At 44.9% G+C, this 15,903-nt stretch overlaps 1 protein-coding gene across 1 annotated transcript in view; it reads right to left on the reverse strand.

Annotated features, from left to right (window-relative positions):
* The window catches only part of fhit (fragile histidine triad diadenosine triphosphatase), a 725,671-nt gene that overhangs the window by 306 nt on the left and 709,462 nt on the right, over nucleotides 1-15,903 (reverse strand). Inside the window, exons 6-7 of the mRNA XM_033036631.1 lie at nucleotides 2,686-2,805; nucleotides 1-1,208 (exon numbers count right to left, since the gene is read on the reverse strand). The exon at nucleotides 1-1,208 is cut by the window's left edge and continues 306 nt beyond it. Of these exons, the coding sequence (XP_032892522.1) occupies nucleotides 2,701-2,805 (105 nt within the window). The 3' untranslated portion in view covers nucleotides 1-1,208; nucleotides 2,686-2,700. The remainder of the gene's footprint in view (nucleotides 1,209-2,685; nucleotides 2,806-15,903) is intronic.

Consider the following 15,903-nt stretch of genomic DNA (forward strand, 5'->3'; position numbering starts at 1 on the left):
AGGCAGCATCTTTCTTCGCAGTGCGCACTAGTTTCCCCCACTATCCTTCTCTTCACATCCACTCCTCTGGCCTCACAATTCACCTCTCTTCTTTCCTTATCTCAAAGCCCTTTGTCTCCTTTTCATCTCCAGCCTTTGTCCACCCATCTGCCACTCAACCTCCCTCACCTGTATCCACCTATCACTTGCCTGGCTTTGTCCTGCCCCGCACTGTTTTCCCAGCGTTTTCCTCTCTTCCCACTACAATCAGTAATGTTTTGTGTGTCATTCCTAACTGTCGCTCTATGTCATGTTGCCACTTGCGGGCGGAGCACCAAGGAATATTCCTTGTATGTGAATACTTGGCCAATAAACTTATTCATTAATTCATTCATTCATTCAGTCTGAAGAAGGGACACGACCCAAAACGTCACCTATCTATGGTAGACAAAAGTGCTGGAGAAACTTAGCGGGTGCAGCAGCATCTATGGAGCGAAGGAAATAGGCGACGTTTCAGGCAGAAACCCTTCTTCAGACTGATGTAGGATGGGGAGGAGAAAGGAGAAAGGAAGAGGAGGAGCCGGAGGGCTGAGGGAGAGCTGAGAAGGGGAGGAGACAGCAAGGGCTACCGGAAATTGGAGGTGAATGTTTATGCCGCTAGGGTGCAGACTGCCCAAACGTCACCTATCTATGATCTCCACAGATGCTGCCTGACCTGCTGAGTTACTCCAGCACTTTGTGCTCTCTGCACTTTCTATCACACACTACTTTGTATTAAACATTCTGCATATTTATTCACATTACTCTCAGCCCTTTTATAGGCTGTAAATTCCTCATTATCGTTTCATAAAACTAGAATCATTTGAAAACCGCTGCACATTAATTCCAAACTTTATGAAAATCAACATAGGCATCTCCATTTTGAATGACACAATCTCCATTGAATCAAAACCTGGCTTCTAGTCCAAACAGAATCAGGATTAGCTGACGAATTAGTTAGATGCCAATAACTGCAATTATTTCATTGAGGATGTAACGATATTGACATTTCAGTTCTGAAGGTGCAAGGAATACTAACATTAGCTGTTGCCACAAGAAAACTGGTTTCTTCAAAGATTCAAATACCGTTTGCTATGTAGTAACTGTAATCTAACTGTGGGTTGGTTTTGATTCAATGGCTAAAATCTTCTGAATTTCTTCACATTCCTGGAGACTCCTTGGATACTTGGCTGAAAAATAAGTAACACACAGAATGATAGGAATAAATGAATCCTAACATCAGAATTACCCAAACAAATATTTCCACCACTTACTGATACTAGTGTCTAACGTTTCATGTATTTGTACAAAAACACATTACTATTTAATGTACTTAGTAATGCATAGACGGAGCCCATTCAACTCGACATGGCCACACCATTCCCCCCAATTTCCCCACCCCCCTCCACCAAAAGCCCCCCCCCCCCACCCCACCCACCACCCCCACCCCCCCTGCCTTTGAATCTTCCTTGTGGTACAGCTGGTAGAGTGTCTGCCTCACAACGCCAGAGACCCGAGTTTTGATCCTGAACTCGGGTACTGTCGGTGTGGAGTTAGCATGTTCTCCCCGTGACCGCCTGGGTTTCCTCCAGGTGCTCTGGTTTCCTCCCGCATCCCAAAGAGACGTGCGGGCTTGTAGGAAAGTTGACTGTCATGAAATTACTTCTAGTGTGCAGGGAATGGAGGAGAAAAATGGAATAGCACAGCGTATAAAATCATGAGAGGACTAAATCGGGTAGATGCACAGAGTCTCTTGCCCAGAGTGGAAGAATCGAGGACCAAAAGGACATAGGTTTAAGGTGAAGAGGAAAAGAATTTATAGGAATCTGAGGGGTAACTTTTCCACACAAAGGGTGGTGGGTGTATGGAACAAACTGCCAGAGGATGCAATTGAGGCTGGGACTATCCCAACATTTAAGAAACAGTTAGACAGGTACATGGATAGGACAAATTTGGAGGGATAAGGACCAAACATGGGCAGGTGGGACCAGTGTAGCTGGGACATGTCGGCCAGAGTGGGCAAGTGTGGCTCTATGACTCTAACTAGCGTGAACGGGCGATCGATGGTCGGCGTGGACTCATTTGGCCAAAGCCTTGTTGCCGTGCCCTTTATTACTGTTCAGGTTCAGGGTGATTATTGTCTCATGTACCAAAGTACAGAGGAAAGCTTTGTTTTGCATGCTCTCCAATCAGGTAGACAATATTATACAAAAACACAATCAAGTCAAACTCCAGTCCAATAGGTAGAGCAAAGGGGAAGATACAGAGTGCAGAATATAGTTCTCAGCATTGTAGCGCACCAGTTCTATAGACAAAGTCCAATGTCCACAATGGGGTCGAGGTGAATCGATCAGTATGTCTAGCTTATGGAAGGACCGTTCAGAAGCCTGATAATGGAGGGGAAGATTTTAGTCATTTCAATTAATCTACATAAAGGATGATTTACAATGAGCAATGAACTCACCAGCACGCCTTTGGGATATGGGGGGGGGGGAAACGGGAGCATCTGGAGAGGATAAGTCACTCAAAGATCCAAGGTCATAACTCAACCCCACATCCTTGCAGGTGAGAGTTAGCAAGACTGAGGTGCTGCAAAACTCTGCTGTCCACAGTGGAGCAAATCTCCAAAGTCCAGTTACACAAAGAGGAGAATTGAAAGACACATACCGCAGGAGGTGTTGACTAGACGAAGTACTTCCTGAGGTCAGCAGCTTCGGAGGCCATCTCCTCCTCCGTCCTCCACTTCCTCCGCGAGTCTTCAGCCGTTTCTTGGTCGTGCTTCTGGAGCTTTCAATGATAACAAATGAGGTGAAAACTAAAGATATGAAAGGAAGAAGCTGCATTCATCTCCGCGCGTTTGCACTCATTAAATTAAAAGGAGATAACTCCACGAAAGCTGATCTGCTGTGAATCAATATGGAAATGTTTTAAAGTTCAAGAGCAAGTAATTTTAAATGGCTTCCCTAACTCAATAGCCATGGGCGCAGCTCCTCGAATCTCTACCTACATTTTTGCTACATCCTCACATGTTTCTCTATTTCCATTCGGCCCAGCTGATAAAACATGCAAGGTGTGAAATTCATTTGGATCAACCTCACCGATCCCATTTTATAATCATTTTGATGCATTGAAAGTTCTTTTGCAAGAAATCCTTCACTGGACACATGCACTGTGGTCAATAAATCTACAGAGACACAAGAGACTGCAGATGCTGGAATATTGAGGAAAAAACAAACTCCTGGAAGAACTCAGGCAGCATCTGGTGAGGGGAATGGACAAATGGCGTTTACAGTCAGGAAGATGGGTCCATCCTGTCCATTTCCTCCCCAGATGCTGTCTGACCTGCTGAGAATCTAATTGTTCTGTTGTCAGAACTGATAACAATTAAACCCCCCCCCGGTTTTTATATTCTAGTCATAGAAACATAGAAAATAGGTGCAAGAGTAGGCCATTCGGCCCTTCGAACCAGCACCGCCATCCAGTATGATCATGGCTGTTCATCCAAAATCAGTACCCCGTTCCTGCTTTCTCCCCGTACCCCTTGATTCCGTTAGCCCCCAAGAGCCATATCTAACTCTCTCATGAAATCGTCCAGTATATTGGCCTCCACTGCCGTCTGTGGCAGAGAATTCCACAGATTCACATCTCTCCGGGTGAAAACGTTTTTCTTCGCAATGAGGTGGTTGTGGCAATGTTGAACTTGACAATGCGTATTGTTAAGTTAATCATGATTGTTGCCCAGAAAGACAGATGGACTTCGGGTTCAGGGAGCTGTAGAAACCAGTGGGGACTCAGCAGATTGGTCTTGCTGGTGCCAAGAATAAGTTACCAAAAGCTTTGGCTTTGTATTTTCAGAAAACTATTTTGCTGTGAACTGTGTTCAGAGCTTTATTTTTGTTTTCCATCAATGACAATAAGGGCACATCTGCAGCTCAGACAAGAACACATGATTTAATTGTGCAAAAAGCGATTCATGCCTTTAAACCTATTCCTTACAGATTGTCTGTCATTTGTCCTTTCAAGAACAGTCCGATTTATTACGATCCCTCGGGAGAAGAACATAACTACAGTTGACTTACAGAAAAGAAAAGTTGTAAACTTCCTCTGAAACAAACAAGTAAATTGTAGAGTTTAAGAAGGAACTGCAGATGCTGGAAAATCGAAGGTACACAAAAAAGCTGGAGAAACTCAGCGGGTGCAGCAGCAGCAACGTTTCGGGCCGAAACCCTTCCTCAGGTAAATTGTAGATGCCAGTGAAAAGTCACATCATACAAAATTCACAACTATCTTCATAAAATATCAAGAGAGAGATCTTGTTCAAGACATCTGATCATTTGTTACTTGTATCCATATCAAAATAAATCAGTCTCAACTTCATGAAACAATATCTGCAAATGTAAACATCATAACCTCATTGCTCTTCATTATTAAACAGCTCGGTCAACATATCATTGCAAATCCTGATATGAATATTGAATAAGAATCATTTTCTACCAGATATTTTAGAAATTTGACTGGAAACGATTCATGTTCTGATTATGGCCCAGATTTTATGAAGAATTGTCAGAATCCACCCACAAACTTTAAATAAAATGTCCTCGTTTAATTTTTAAGCAATTTTTAAGCTTGTACACGCTGGAATTTGGAAGGATGAGAGGAGATCTTATTGAAACATATAAGATTATTAAGGGTTTGGACACGCTAGAGGTAGGAAACATGTTCCCGACGTGGGGGGAGTCCAGAACCAGGGGCCACAGTTTAAGAATAAGGAGTAAGCCATTTAGAACGGAGATGAGGAAACACTTTTTCACACAGAGTTGTGAGTCTGTGGAATTCTCTGCCGTTTCTCTGGATACTTTCAAGAGAGAGCTCGATAGGGCTCTTAAAGATAGCGGAGTCAGGGGATATGGGGAGAAGGCAGGAACGGGGTACCGATTGGGAATGATCAGCCATGATCACATTGAATGGCGGTGCTGGCTCGAAGGGCCGAATGGCCTATTCCTGCACCTAGTGTCTATTGTTTATTAAAGGTCTTCGATCAATGTGGTCGTCTCAAAGTTACATTGCTGCCAGATTGCTATTGCTTTCCTGAATGCACTCCAATGGAGTCCATTACACAGAGTTCAAAGAGGAAAACAAATACTGTTGCAATTCCCCGTTTTAAGTTCACTCCCTTTATCCAACGTCAGGCTGTATTGTGTGGCTTTTTCAATTATTTCAATGGAGGAAAACGACTCCAAAGGGAAAACATTAGCTCATTCTTATTTTTTTTAAATTATTTTTTTATTGATAAGACTGGAGAGATTTCGGAGGATGTTTCCGGGACTTGGTGGACTGAGTCATAAAAGGAGATGAGGCAGCTAGGAATTTATTCCTTGGAGCATAAGAAGCTGGGGGGTGATCTTATAGAGGTATATAAAATCATGAGGGGAATAGATAGGGTGAGAGCACAGAGTCTTTTGCCCAGAGTAGGGGACTCAAGCACTAGAGGCCATAGATTTAAGGTGAGCGGGAACAGATTTAATATGAATCCCAGGGGCAACCTTATCACTCAGTGGGTGGTGCCAGAGGAGGCAGTTGAGGCAGGTACTATAACAGCAATTTAAAGACACTTGGACAGATACATGGATAGGAAAGGTTTAGAGGGATATGGGCCAAATGAGGGCAAGCATAGGTGGGACATCTTAGTCGACATGGATAAGTTGGGCCAAAGGTCCTGTTTCCGTGCTGTCTGCCTATATCCTGTTATATATTTAGATGACTTAAGTGCTTCAGTTTCTTTATTAAAAAAAAAACTATCTTAATGTTTTAAGAAACGTGCAAAGTGCGATCTTTGAAGGAACATAAGAAAAGTGGCGTCTCTCTTGCTGGGAGCAGCGCTGGTGAGTCACGGACAGGATTCCAGCGCTCCCACGGGCTGGTATCACAGTGAGGAAATGATGAAGGACATGAGGGCAGTTAGCCAAGTTCAAGGCACTGAAGTGCCACGATCCAGTGATGAAAAGGCACTCATCTTGAACCCAGGATCAGAATGGTCACCAAACTAAATTAAGCAAGACTGCTGTAATAGAAACAGTGATGCGTATTAATTATTCTTCACACGCTTGTGTAATTAGCTGAATCAAGGTGAAATTTGACTGCATCTGTTTAAAATTGTACATTCACTTGTCCAACTGAGTAATTTAGAAAGATCAGGGAGTTAAGTCTCGTACACGTGGAGACACTATATCCAATTCAGAATACAAAGGAATGCCATTAATATGACATTAACCTAGGCCATCATACACTTGAAACAATAATTTAGAATCGACACACATTTGCAAATAAGCATAGAATTTAGAAGAGTTCGCACAAGAACAGGCCCTTCAGCCCACAAAGTCTGTGCTGAAAAGAAATCTGAATGAGCTAATGTTTTCCCTTTGGAGTCGTTTTCCCCCATTGAAATAATTGAAAAAAGCCACGCAATACAGCCTGACGTTGGATAAAGGGAGTGAACTTAAAGCGGGGAATTGCCACAGTATTCCTTTTCCTCGTTGGACTCTGTGTAATGGACTCCATTGGAGTGCATTCAGGAAAGCAATAGCAATCTGGCAGCAATTTAACTTTGAGACGACCACATACATCGAAGACCTTTAAGTCCTCGACCAACTCTCACCTGCCTGCACAAAACCCATATCCTTCAATCCTCCTCATCTCCGTATGACGATCCATGCCACTATTGCATCTACGTCAACCACCACCCCAGGCAGCGCATTCAATGCACTCACCTCCCTCTGTGTAAAAACAACTTGCCATGCACATCTCCTTTAAACTTTCAACACAGAGTGCTGGAGTAACTCAGCGGGTCAGGCAGCATCTCTGGAGAACATGGATAGGTGACGTTTCACAGAGTGCTGGAGTAACTCAGCGGGTCAGGCAGCATCTGTGGAGAACATGGATAGGTGACGTTTCACAGAGTGCTGGAGTAACTCAGCGGGTCAGGCAGTATCTGTGGAGAACATGGATAGGTGACGTTTCACAGAGTGCTGGAGTAACTCAGTGGGTCAGGCAGCATCTCTGGAGAACATGGATAGGTGACGTTTCAGGTCACGATCCTTCTTCCGAGACTTTGCCTCTCTCATCTTAAATCTATACCCTCCAGTATTTGATTTTTCCATCCTGGGAAAAACATTCTGACTGTCTACCCAGTCTATGCCTTTCACAATTTTATATACTTCTATCAGGACTACCCTCAACTTCCGGCATTCCAGTGAAAACAAAGTCTGTCCAATCTCTCCCTGCGGCTAATGCCCCCTCTTGCAGTCTGAAGGAGGGTCCAGACCTGAAATGTCACCCATCCTTTGTCTCCAGAGATACTGCCTGACCCGCTGAGTTACTCCAGCACTTTGTGTCTACTCTTGGTATAAACTAGCCTCTGCAGTTCCTTGTTTCAACATCATTCCGGTAAACATGGATAAGCAGTTTGAACATCTCAACCCACATGATCAGTAATTCTACGTGCACACACAAGGCTTTTGTGATGGAAATTGGGTCAAAAAGCCAGTGAGTGGATCAAGTGCAAACAAGCCCTGTGCTTCTCCTGACTTCAAGCAGCTTAACATAAGATAAAAGCCAGATAAAAGCTGTCCAGGGTCTGAGCTCCCCAGAGGAGCGTGGGTGAAGCTCAACAGACTTGGTACTGGAGTTGGGCGTTTCAATGCCAGCGTGTGGAGATGGGGGCTCCCTCTGCCAGAGCCCAGCCTGTGAATGTGGAGCAGAACAACAGACAGCCAACCATGTCATCTCTGGGTGCCCGCTCTACCACCCACCACATGGAGCTGTGTCAGGGCCTGGCAGACATTGACACCAACAGAGACAACGACCTGGCTGCTCAACACCCGGCTTGAGATCTAACTATTCCTTTGGTTTATTTATGTTTCATTCGCAAGAAGAAGAACAAAAGATAGACACAAAATGCTGGAGTAACTCAGCGGGTCAGGCAGCGTCTCTGAAGAGAGGGAATGGGTGATGTTTCGAGTCGAGACCCTTCTTCGGACTTAAGGGTCTCGACCCAAAATGTCACCCATTCCTTCTATCCAGAGGCGCTGTCTGTCCCGCTGAGTTACTCCAGCATTTGTGTCTATCTTCGGTTTAAACCAGCATCTGCAGTTCTTTCCCACAAGGTGCACAAATGATTGCCTGAAACGAACTTAGAATAATATTTAATTGATGAATTAGGTATATTCTAGTGTCCTCAACTATGTTGTGCTACCGTTCACAGTTATGGTGGCTGAGTATTTATACCATCTGGCATCAAGTACCAACCGACACTTCACAGAGAGAGGTGTGAGATAACTGCGCATCGTATTCATTCTACATCAGCGATTTATTTTTTCACAAAATCTCAATCCTTGTATTCCAAATTACAGTTTACAGTTTTGTTTATTGTCACGTGTACCGAGATACAGCGAAAAGCTTTTGTTGCGTGCTAGCCAGTCAGCGGAAAGAAAACACGTGATTCCAATCGAGCCGTTTACAGTGTACAGATGCGTGATGGGGGAATAACGTTTAGTGCAAGGTAAAGCCAGCACATGCTTGCTTCCGCAAGAAAATAGAGTTACTCACCAAGGACTTACTATTATGCATCGATGCAGACAACAGGTGGCGTCAAGATCATGCATTTCACTTCCAGGGAAGGCTGGCTTCAGTTGCCTAGTGCATGTTTTTCTTTAACACTGCCTGAGACTGAATTAAGTGGAAATGTAATTACTGAATGCAAGCAAGACCCTGGTATGTGCAACATGCACAATGGAACTGTCAATTGTGCAGTTCAGTGGCCGTAATGTCCAGATCATGAAATACATAGAGTACAAGTCTTTGCAGATGTAAGATTAGAACCATCCTACCACAACCAGAGAGCATTCCTGAACTACTATCTACCTCATTGGTGATCCTCGCACCAACTTTGATCGACTTTACTGGCTTTGCCTTGCACTAAACGTTATTCCCTTTTTTTTTTTTTTTTTTTTTTTTTTAAATTTATATAGCACATTTTAAGTCAACTTGCATTGACCCCAAAGTGCTTCACATAATTTAAATAATAAGTTCCATTGCAAACCATAGAAAAAGGTTTAAAAAAAAAAAGAATAAAAATGGACACAACATATTATAGAGTTCAACACAAACATCCCCCCACAGCAGAATAGTTAAGTCCTCTTCCTCTGTGAAACACCCGAGGTCGGGGCCCATCTGTGGCCGTGCAGCCAGTCCGTTGATTTTCAGGGCCCTCTTGCCGTAAAGATGGAACATCGGCGTCGGGTGAAACATTCCTCAGCGGCTTGGAAAAGTCTGGAGCGGCTGTCCCCTCCCCTTATCATATAAATGGCTCGATTGTAATCATGTGTTGTCTTTCTGCTGACTGGTTAGCACGCAACAAAAGCTTTTCACTGTACATTGGTACACGTGACAATAAACTAAACTAAACAAAACTAAAACATTCTCTGTCCATTTTAACCCCACAGATGCTGCCTGAGTTGCTCCAGCAGAAATTTTTAAAAAATAATTCAAACTCAACGTTTAAAATCCACGTTAAAATATATTGGCACACGTGACAATAAACTAAACTACAAAGAATCTGGCCTGGTCACAACCAATCCATCCATGAACTAAGCCCATTGTTGCATCCAGTAGAGCTGCTGCCTCACGAGGCCAGAGATCCAGATGCAATTCTGAGCCACGGGCAATGTCCATGTTGAGTTGGTCCTCTCCCTCAGTGCCCGCGTGGGTCTGGTTTCCTCCCACATCACAAACATGTGCAGGATGGATGGTAATTTGGCCACGGTACATTGCCCCTTGCACTCGGTGAAGGATATAACCAGGGCGGAGCGGTGAGAATATGGGAGGAATAAAAAATAGGATTAATGCAGGATCAGTGCAGATGGGAAATGGGTGGTTGATAGTCAGCACAGGCTCGGTGGGCTGAAGGGCCTTCTCCATTTTGAATGTCTCTATGTTCCGTACACCCACCAGCCTTTGTGTGTAAAAGTTACTCCTCAGATTCCTTTTAAATGTTTTCCCCTTCACCTTAAACCTATCGTATGAGTTTGCAAATCATTAGAGATCCCCTCAATCCAAGGATCTCGTCTGGTTCATAGGTTCATAGGAAGAGAATTAGGCCATTTGGCCCATCAAGTCTACTCCGCCATTCAATCATGGCTGATCTATCTCTCCCTCCTAACCCCATTCTCCTGCCTTCTACCCATAACCCCTGACACCCGTACTAATCAAGAATCTATCTATCTCTGCCTTAAAAATATCCATTGACTTGATCGGTACACGTGAGTTACTCCAGCACTTGATGTCGTTTTTTGTGTTTAATTGTCGTCTGGCCCGACAACGGAAAAAATAATTTCTTACTTTATGCAGCTTTACGCACCCATTAATACAATAACACACAGGTAAATATACAATAATTAATACAATGGGAAGTGGCGAAGTGCTTGTATATTGAATCATCGGGTTCATAATGCCATCTAACAGGGTGAAAGGTGTATCACATTGACCAATTGCACAGGTATAACCAGGTAACGCACACCTCCAGATTCAGAAACAGTTTCTTCCCAGCTGTTATCAGGCAACTGAATCATCCCACCACAACCAGAGAGCAGTGCGGAACTACTATCTACCTCGGACTATCCTTGATCGGACTTTGCTGGCTTTACCTTGCACTAAACGTTATTCCCTCATCATGTATCTAAATACTGTAAACGGCTTGATTGTAACCATATACTGTCTTTCTGCTCACCGGTTTGCACGCAACAAAAGCTTTTCGCTGTACCTCGGTACACGTGACAATAAATTAAACTGAGCTGAAATATAAACAAACCTGACTCTTAAGGGCCTGTCCTTCTTAACGAGGTAATTCAAGAGCTCTCCCGAGTTAAAAAAAAATCAAATAGCGGGTACGTCGGAGCTCGTGGATGTCTCGTAGCGGCTCGTAACGCTAACGGCGGGTACTCGGGAAACGCGGAAACTTGTGAAGTTTTTTCAGCTGTGAAAAATGTCCACGAGAGCCCCGAGTACCTACGAATGGCTATTACCGTATTTCTCTGAGTTCGAATCAGGAGAAACTCGGGAGAACTCTTGAATTAGCTCGTACAGTGGGACTGGCCCTTTAGCTGCCTTTTTAAACATTTCACAGAGAACAAAACTAAAACTGGCAGATAAATGAGCCTTACTATCACAGAGTCATAGAGTGATACAGTGTGGAAACAGGTCCTTTGGCCCAACTTGCCCACACTGACCAACATGACCCAGCGACACTATTCCCACCTGCCTGTACTTGGTCCATATCCCCCCAAACCTGTCCTATCCATGTACTGTCTAACTGTTTCTTAAACGTTGGGATAGTTCCAGCCTCAACTACCTCCTCTGGCAGCTTGTTCCATACACCCACCACCCTTTGTGTGGAAAATTTACCCCTCAGATTCCTATTAAATCTTTTGCCCTTCACTTTGAACCCATCGTATGAGTTTGCAACTCATTAGAGATCCCCTCAATCCAAGGATCTTGTCTGACTGTCCCATGGAAGACTATGGGACCATGGAAGCATAAGCTATTGGAGGCCACAGATGACAGCAACTCTTGGACTAAATGTTTCACCGTGCATTTATGCACGCTCGGAGCCGCTGTCAGATTTTCTCCATCATAACACTGAACGGTTCTCTGTTATTATCCTGGCAAATTCTGGGCCGACACGAGGTTTAAAAAATTCAATCATGCTTGGAAAATTGCTGGCTGCCCTTTTAATGTCCTCTTTACAGAAAGCTGCAGCTTAACACATAGATACGCTATTACAGACTAAAACTATAAAGTATATATCTGGCCCACAGCCTGGAAAATGAGATCGACACTTTCAATGTTGTCATATCCAACACAATGAATTGCAGCACCAAAGTATTTATTTTGTTTTTTGATCAGGGCTCCTGACACCTGATGAAATGCCTTGTTGATATGTTTGTGCCAGACGCAGAATATATGCTAATCCTCAGAAACATGGAAAAATAGTTGCAGGAGTAGGCCATTCGGCCCTTCGAGCCAGCCCCACCTTTCAATATGATCATGGCTGATCATCTAAAATCAGTTCCCCGTTCCTGCTTTCTCCCCATATCCACTGACTCCTTGAAACAAAACTTTATTCAGTTTTCACTTCTCTTTTATTATGGGCATGACCTAGATGAAAATCAGACTCGGCTTGTACTCGCTAGAATTTAGAAGATTGAGGGGGGATCTTATAGAAACGTACAAAATTCTTAAGGGGTTGGACAGGCTAGATGCAGGAAGATTGTTCCCGATGTTGGGGAAGTCCAGAACAAGGGGTCACAGTTTAAGGATAAGGGAGAAATCTTTTAGGACCGAGATGAGAAAAACATTTTTCACACATCTCTGGAATTTTCTGCCACAGAAGGTATTTGAGGCCAGTTCATTGGCTATATTTAAGAGGGAGTTAGATGTGGCCCTTGTGGCTAAAGGGATCAGGGGGTATGGAGAGAAGGCAGGTACGGGATACTGAGTTGGATGATCAGCCATGATCATATTGAATGGCGGTGCAGGCTCGAAGGGCCGAATGGCCTACTCCTGCACCTATTTTCTATGTTTCTATGTTTCTATGGAGCTGGAGGCCTCCTCGGACTGACTTTGGGCCCCACCGCGGGGCGCGGACTTAATATCAGAACTGATCCCTTGCCTGGGATCGCTCCAACCACGGCCCTCGGACTTACCATCAAGAGTTTGCAGCCTCGGGAGAGGCTAGTCAGGAGCTCCAATGAGCTTAGAGGCTCGACCAACCCCGACGCGGGGTTTGATCGCCCAGGTGCACGAGCTGGATCGCCCCGACGTGGTGGGCCCAAAACGCCGCCGGCTACTGGAGCGAAGGGAAGTGATTGAACTTTTTTTCGCCTTCCATCACAGTGGGGAATGTAGAGGAGTCACTGTGGTGGATGTTTATGTTAAAATCTATTCTGTGTGTTCTGTTGCTTTTTATTTGTAAGACTGACTTGGCAAATGAAATTCCTCGTATGTTGCAAAACATACTTGGCTAATAAAGTATTATTGTGATTGCGATTGTGATGAAAAGCCTCTTCAACGCCACTATCGTATCAGCCTCCACTATCGCCCATGGCCGCCTGTTCCAGGCACGCAACACTCTCCATATGCCCCACTTCGTTCTGCCCCTCCTCTCTTCTAGCTTTCCACCCCCACTACAATGAATCTGAAGGAGGGTCCCAACCCGAAACATCACCTTTCCATGTTCTCCACAGACTCTGCCTGACCCACTGAGTTACTCCAGCACTTTGTGTCTATTTTTGTAAGCCAGCACCTGCAGTTCCTTGTGGCTCCACAGCCAACGACCCAGGTCTTGGTTTAACTTTAGAACCACGCACTTGAGGACAATTCCCTTGTGGAACATTTCCGTCGTAAACATAGTTGACAGAAGATGGAGTTAAAAGACCCGCACTTTGTGTCTTTTTCTGTTTAAACCTTTATTGGTTGAAGTATAAATAGAATTTATTTTGGCTCTTCAAAGTAATGTTCCTCATGGGAAGGATAAAAACACCAGCTAGAACTGTCCCGGTCGTGCAAAGGGATGGTACATACATTAAACCTGGCTAAACTGCTTTTTCTTAGCTTTGCTCTGATGGCCAAAGAGCTGGTCGCTGCAGTTGTTGCTGTTTGCCGGCTCTGCTATAAATAGGATTAGGCTTGACCTGCGAGCCTGAGGTGCCCCATGTTCCCTGACAGTTGGCTCGAGTTAATACGTCTCCGTGAAGGCGATTACGTGCTCGATGACCGAAGCAAACCTCCCCGCAAGGCCAGAGCCGACAGATGCCCAACACTTTTCCATCTCCTGTGTAGTAATCAGCTCACTAAGGTAGCTGGTTGATTTCTCCACTGAAGGCAGCCTGAAGGGGTAATCGGTTTATACTCCGAGAACCACTTCCTAACACAGTCCTGCATTGTAGACACAGCATTAGCAGGAAGATAGACTCACATCCACACACATTTCCCAAACCATGCCTCTTGCAACAATGACCATTACTTTGATTCTTGTTTCCACCTCCAGCTATTTTGACTGCATTTACCGTCAACTATGTTCACGATGTATGTATTCAACAAGGCAATGTTACTCAATGCCATTTGTTATCAATAACATAGTCTCCAGCGCAGTTTGTCACATTCTTCCATTCTGTAACTGTGCCTTCTATATCATCTCTAACTTTATTTATCTTTCTTTACGGCTGTTTCACTCGTCATCCTCCCTGGCTTCACCTTCTCTGTAATTCCATTAGGGCTGCGGCACCACGATAAATAGAAACAGGAACTGCATGGGGATACACCACGGGTCAGGCAGCATCAACGGAGAGGGAACATGGAACATAGAACAGTCTCGACCCGAGACATCACCCATTCCTTTTCCTCCAGAGATGCTGCCTGGCCCGCTGAGTTACCCCAGCTTTTTTGTGTCTATCTTCGGTTTAAACCAGCATCTGCTGTTCCCTGCCACACATAGAACAGTGCAGCACAGGAGCAAGCCATTCGGCCCGCAAAGCCAGTACCGAACATGATGCCAAGATCAACCCCCATCTGCCTGTACACATTCCATATCCCTCCATTCCCTACATATCAATGTGCATATCTAAAGGTCTCTTAAACGCCACTGTCATATCTGCCTCCGCCACCACTCCTGGTAAGGGTGGTATTGGAGGCAGATACAATAGTGACATTGAAGAGGCGTTTGTTTCGGTGCTTAGATATGCGGGGAATGGAGGCATATGGTAAGGATAGGTTCCAGGCAAAGTCAAAGTCAATTTTATTCGTCACATGCACCCGAAGGTGCAGTGAAATGAATTTGCCAGCAGCGATACACTTAAAAAGAACACACAATATACAATAAGATTTAACACAAACATCCACCACAGCATTCTTCACTGTGGGGAAGGCAACAATGTTCAGGCAGTCCTCCTCCCTTGTTCACCCGTGGTCGGGGCCATGAACCCTCCGTAGTCGCCGCTACAGATGGCCCGATGTACAGGCCCTCTCGTCGGGATGATCCGAACTCCGACGTCGGGACGGTCGAACACACTTGGAGGGCCCGAATCGGCACTTTCCTACCGGAGACCGCGGCTTCTGGAATGTTACAGGCAGGCAAAGGAGAGGCATATGTTCCCATCACCCTCCGTGTAAAAGAACTTGCCCCGCACATCTCCTTTAAACTTTACCCCCCTCTCACCTTAAAGCTGCGCTCTCTAGTATTTGATATTTCTACCCTGGGGAAAAGTACTGATCTAATCACCTCATAATTGTATATACTTCTCCTCTCAACCTCTGGCGTTCCAGAGAAACGTATCCATGTCCGTGCAATCTCTCCGTGCAGCTGACCCTCCCTGATCCAGGCAACATTCTGGTGAACCTCCTCTGTATCCTCTTCAAAGCCTCCACATCCTTCCTGTAATGGGGGTGGGGTGCGGGGGACCAGAACTGCACGCAATACTCCAAATGTGGCTGAACCCAAGTCCTATGGAGCCGCATTCAGCAATGTTAATAGTTCAAGTCAATGTCCCTCCGTTAGATGTTCAAGAAGGAACTGCAGATGCTGGAAAATCGAAGGCACACAAAAATGCTGGAGAAACTCAGCGGGTGCAGCAGCATCTATGGAGCGAAGGAAATAGGCAACGTTTTCGGGCCGAACCCCTTGGGAAATAGGCAACGTTTCGGGTCGAAACCCAAGGGTTTCGGCCCGAAACGTTGCCTATTTCCTTCGCTCCATAGATGCTGCCTCACCCGCTGAGTTTCTCCAGCATTTTTGTGTTCCTCCATTAGATGCCTGCTACATCCCTTGACCTCCTG

The sequence above is a fragment of the Amblyraja radiata genome, chromosome 18, assembly GCF_010909765.2.
Source record: "Amblyraja radiata isolate CabotCenter1 chromosome 18, sAmbRad1.1.pri, whole genome shotgun sequence".
Taxonomy (NCBI): domain Eukaryota; kingdom Metazoa; phylum Chordata; class Chondrichthyes; order Rajiformes; family Rajidae; genus Amblyraja; species Amblyraja radiata.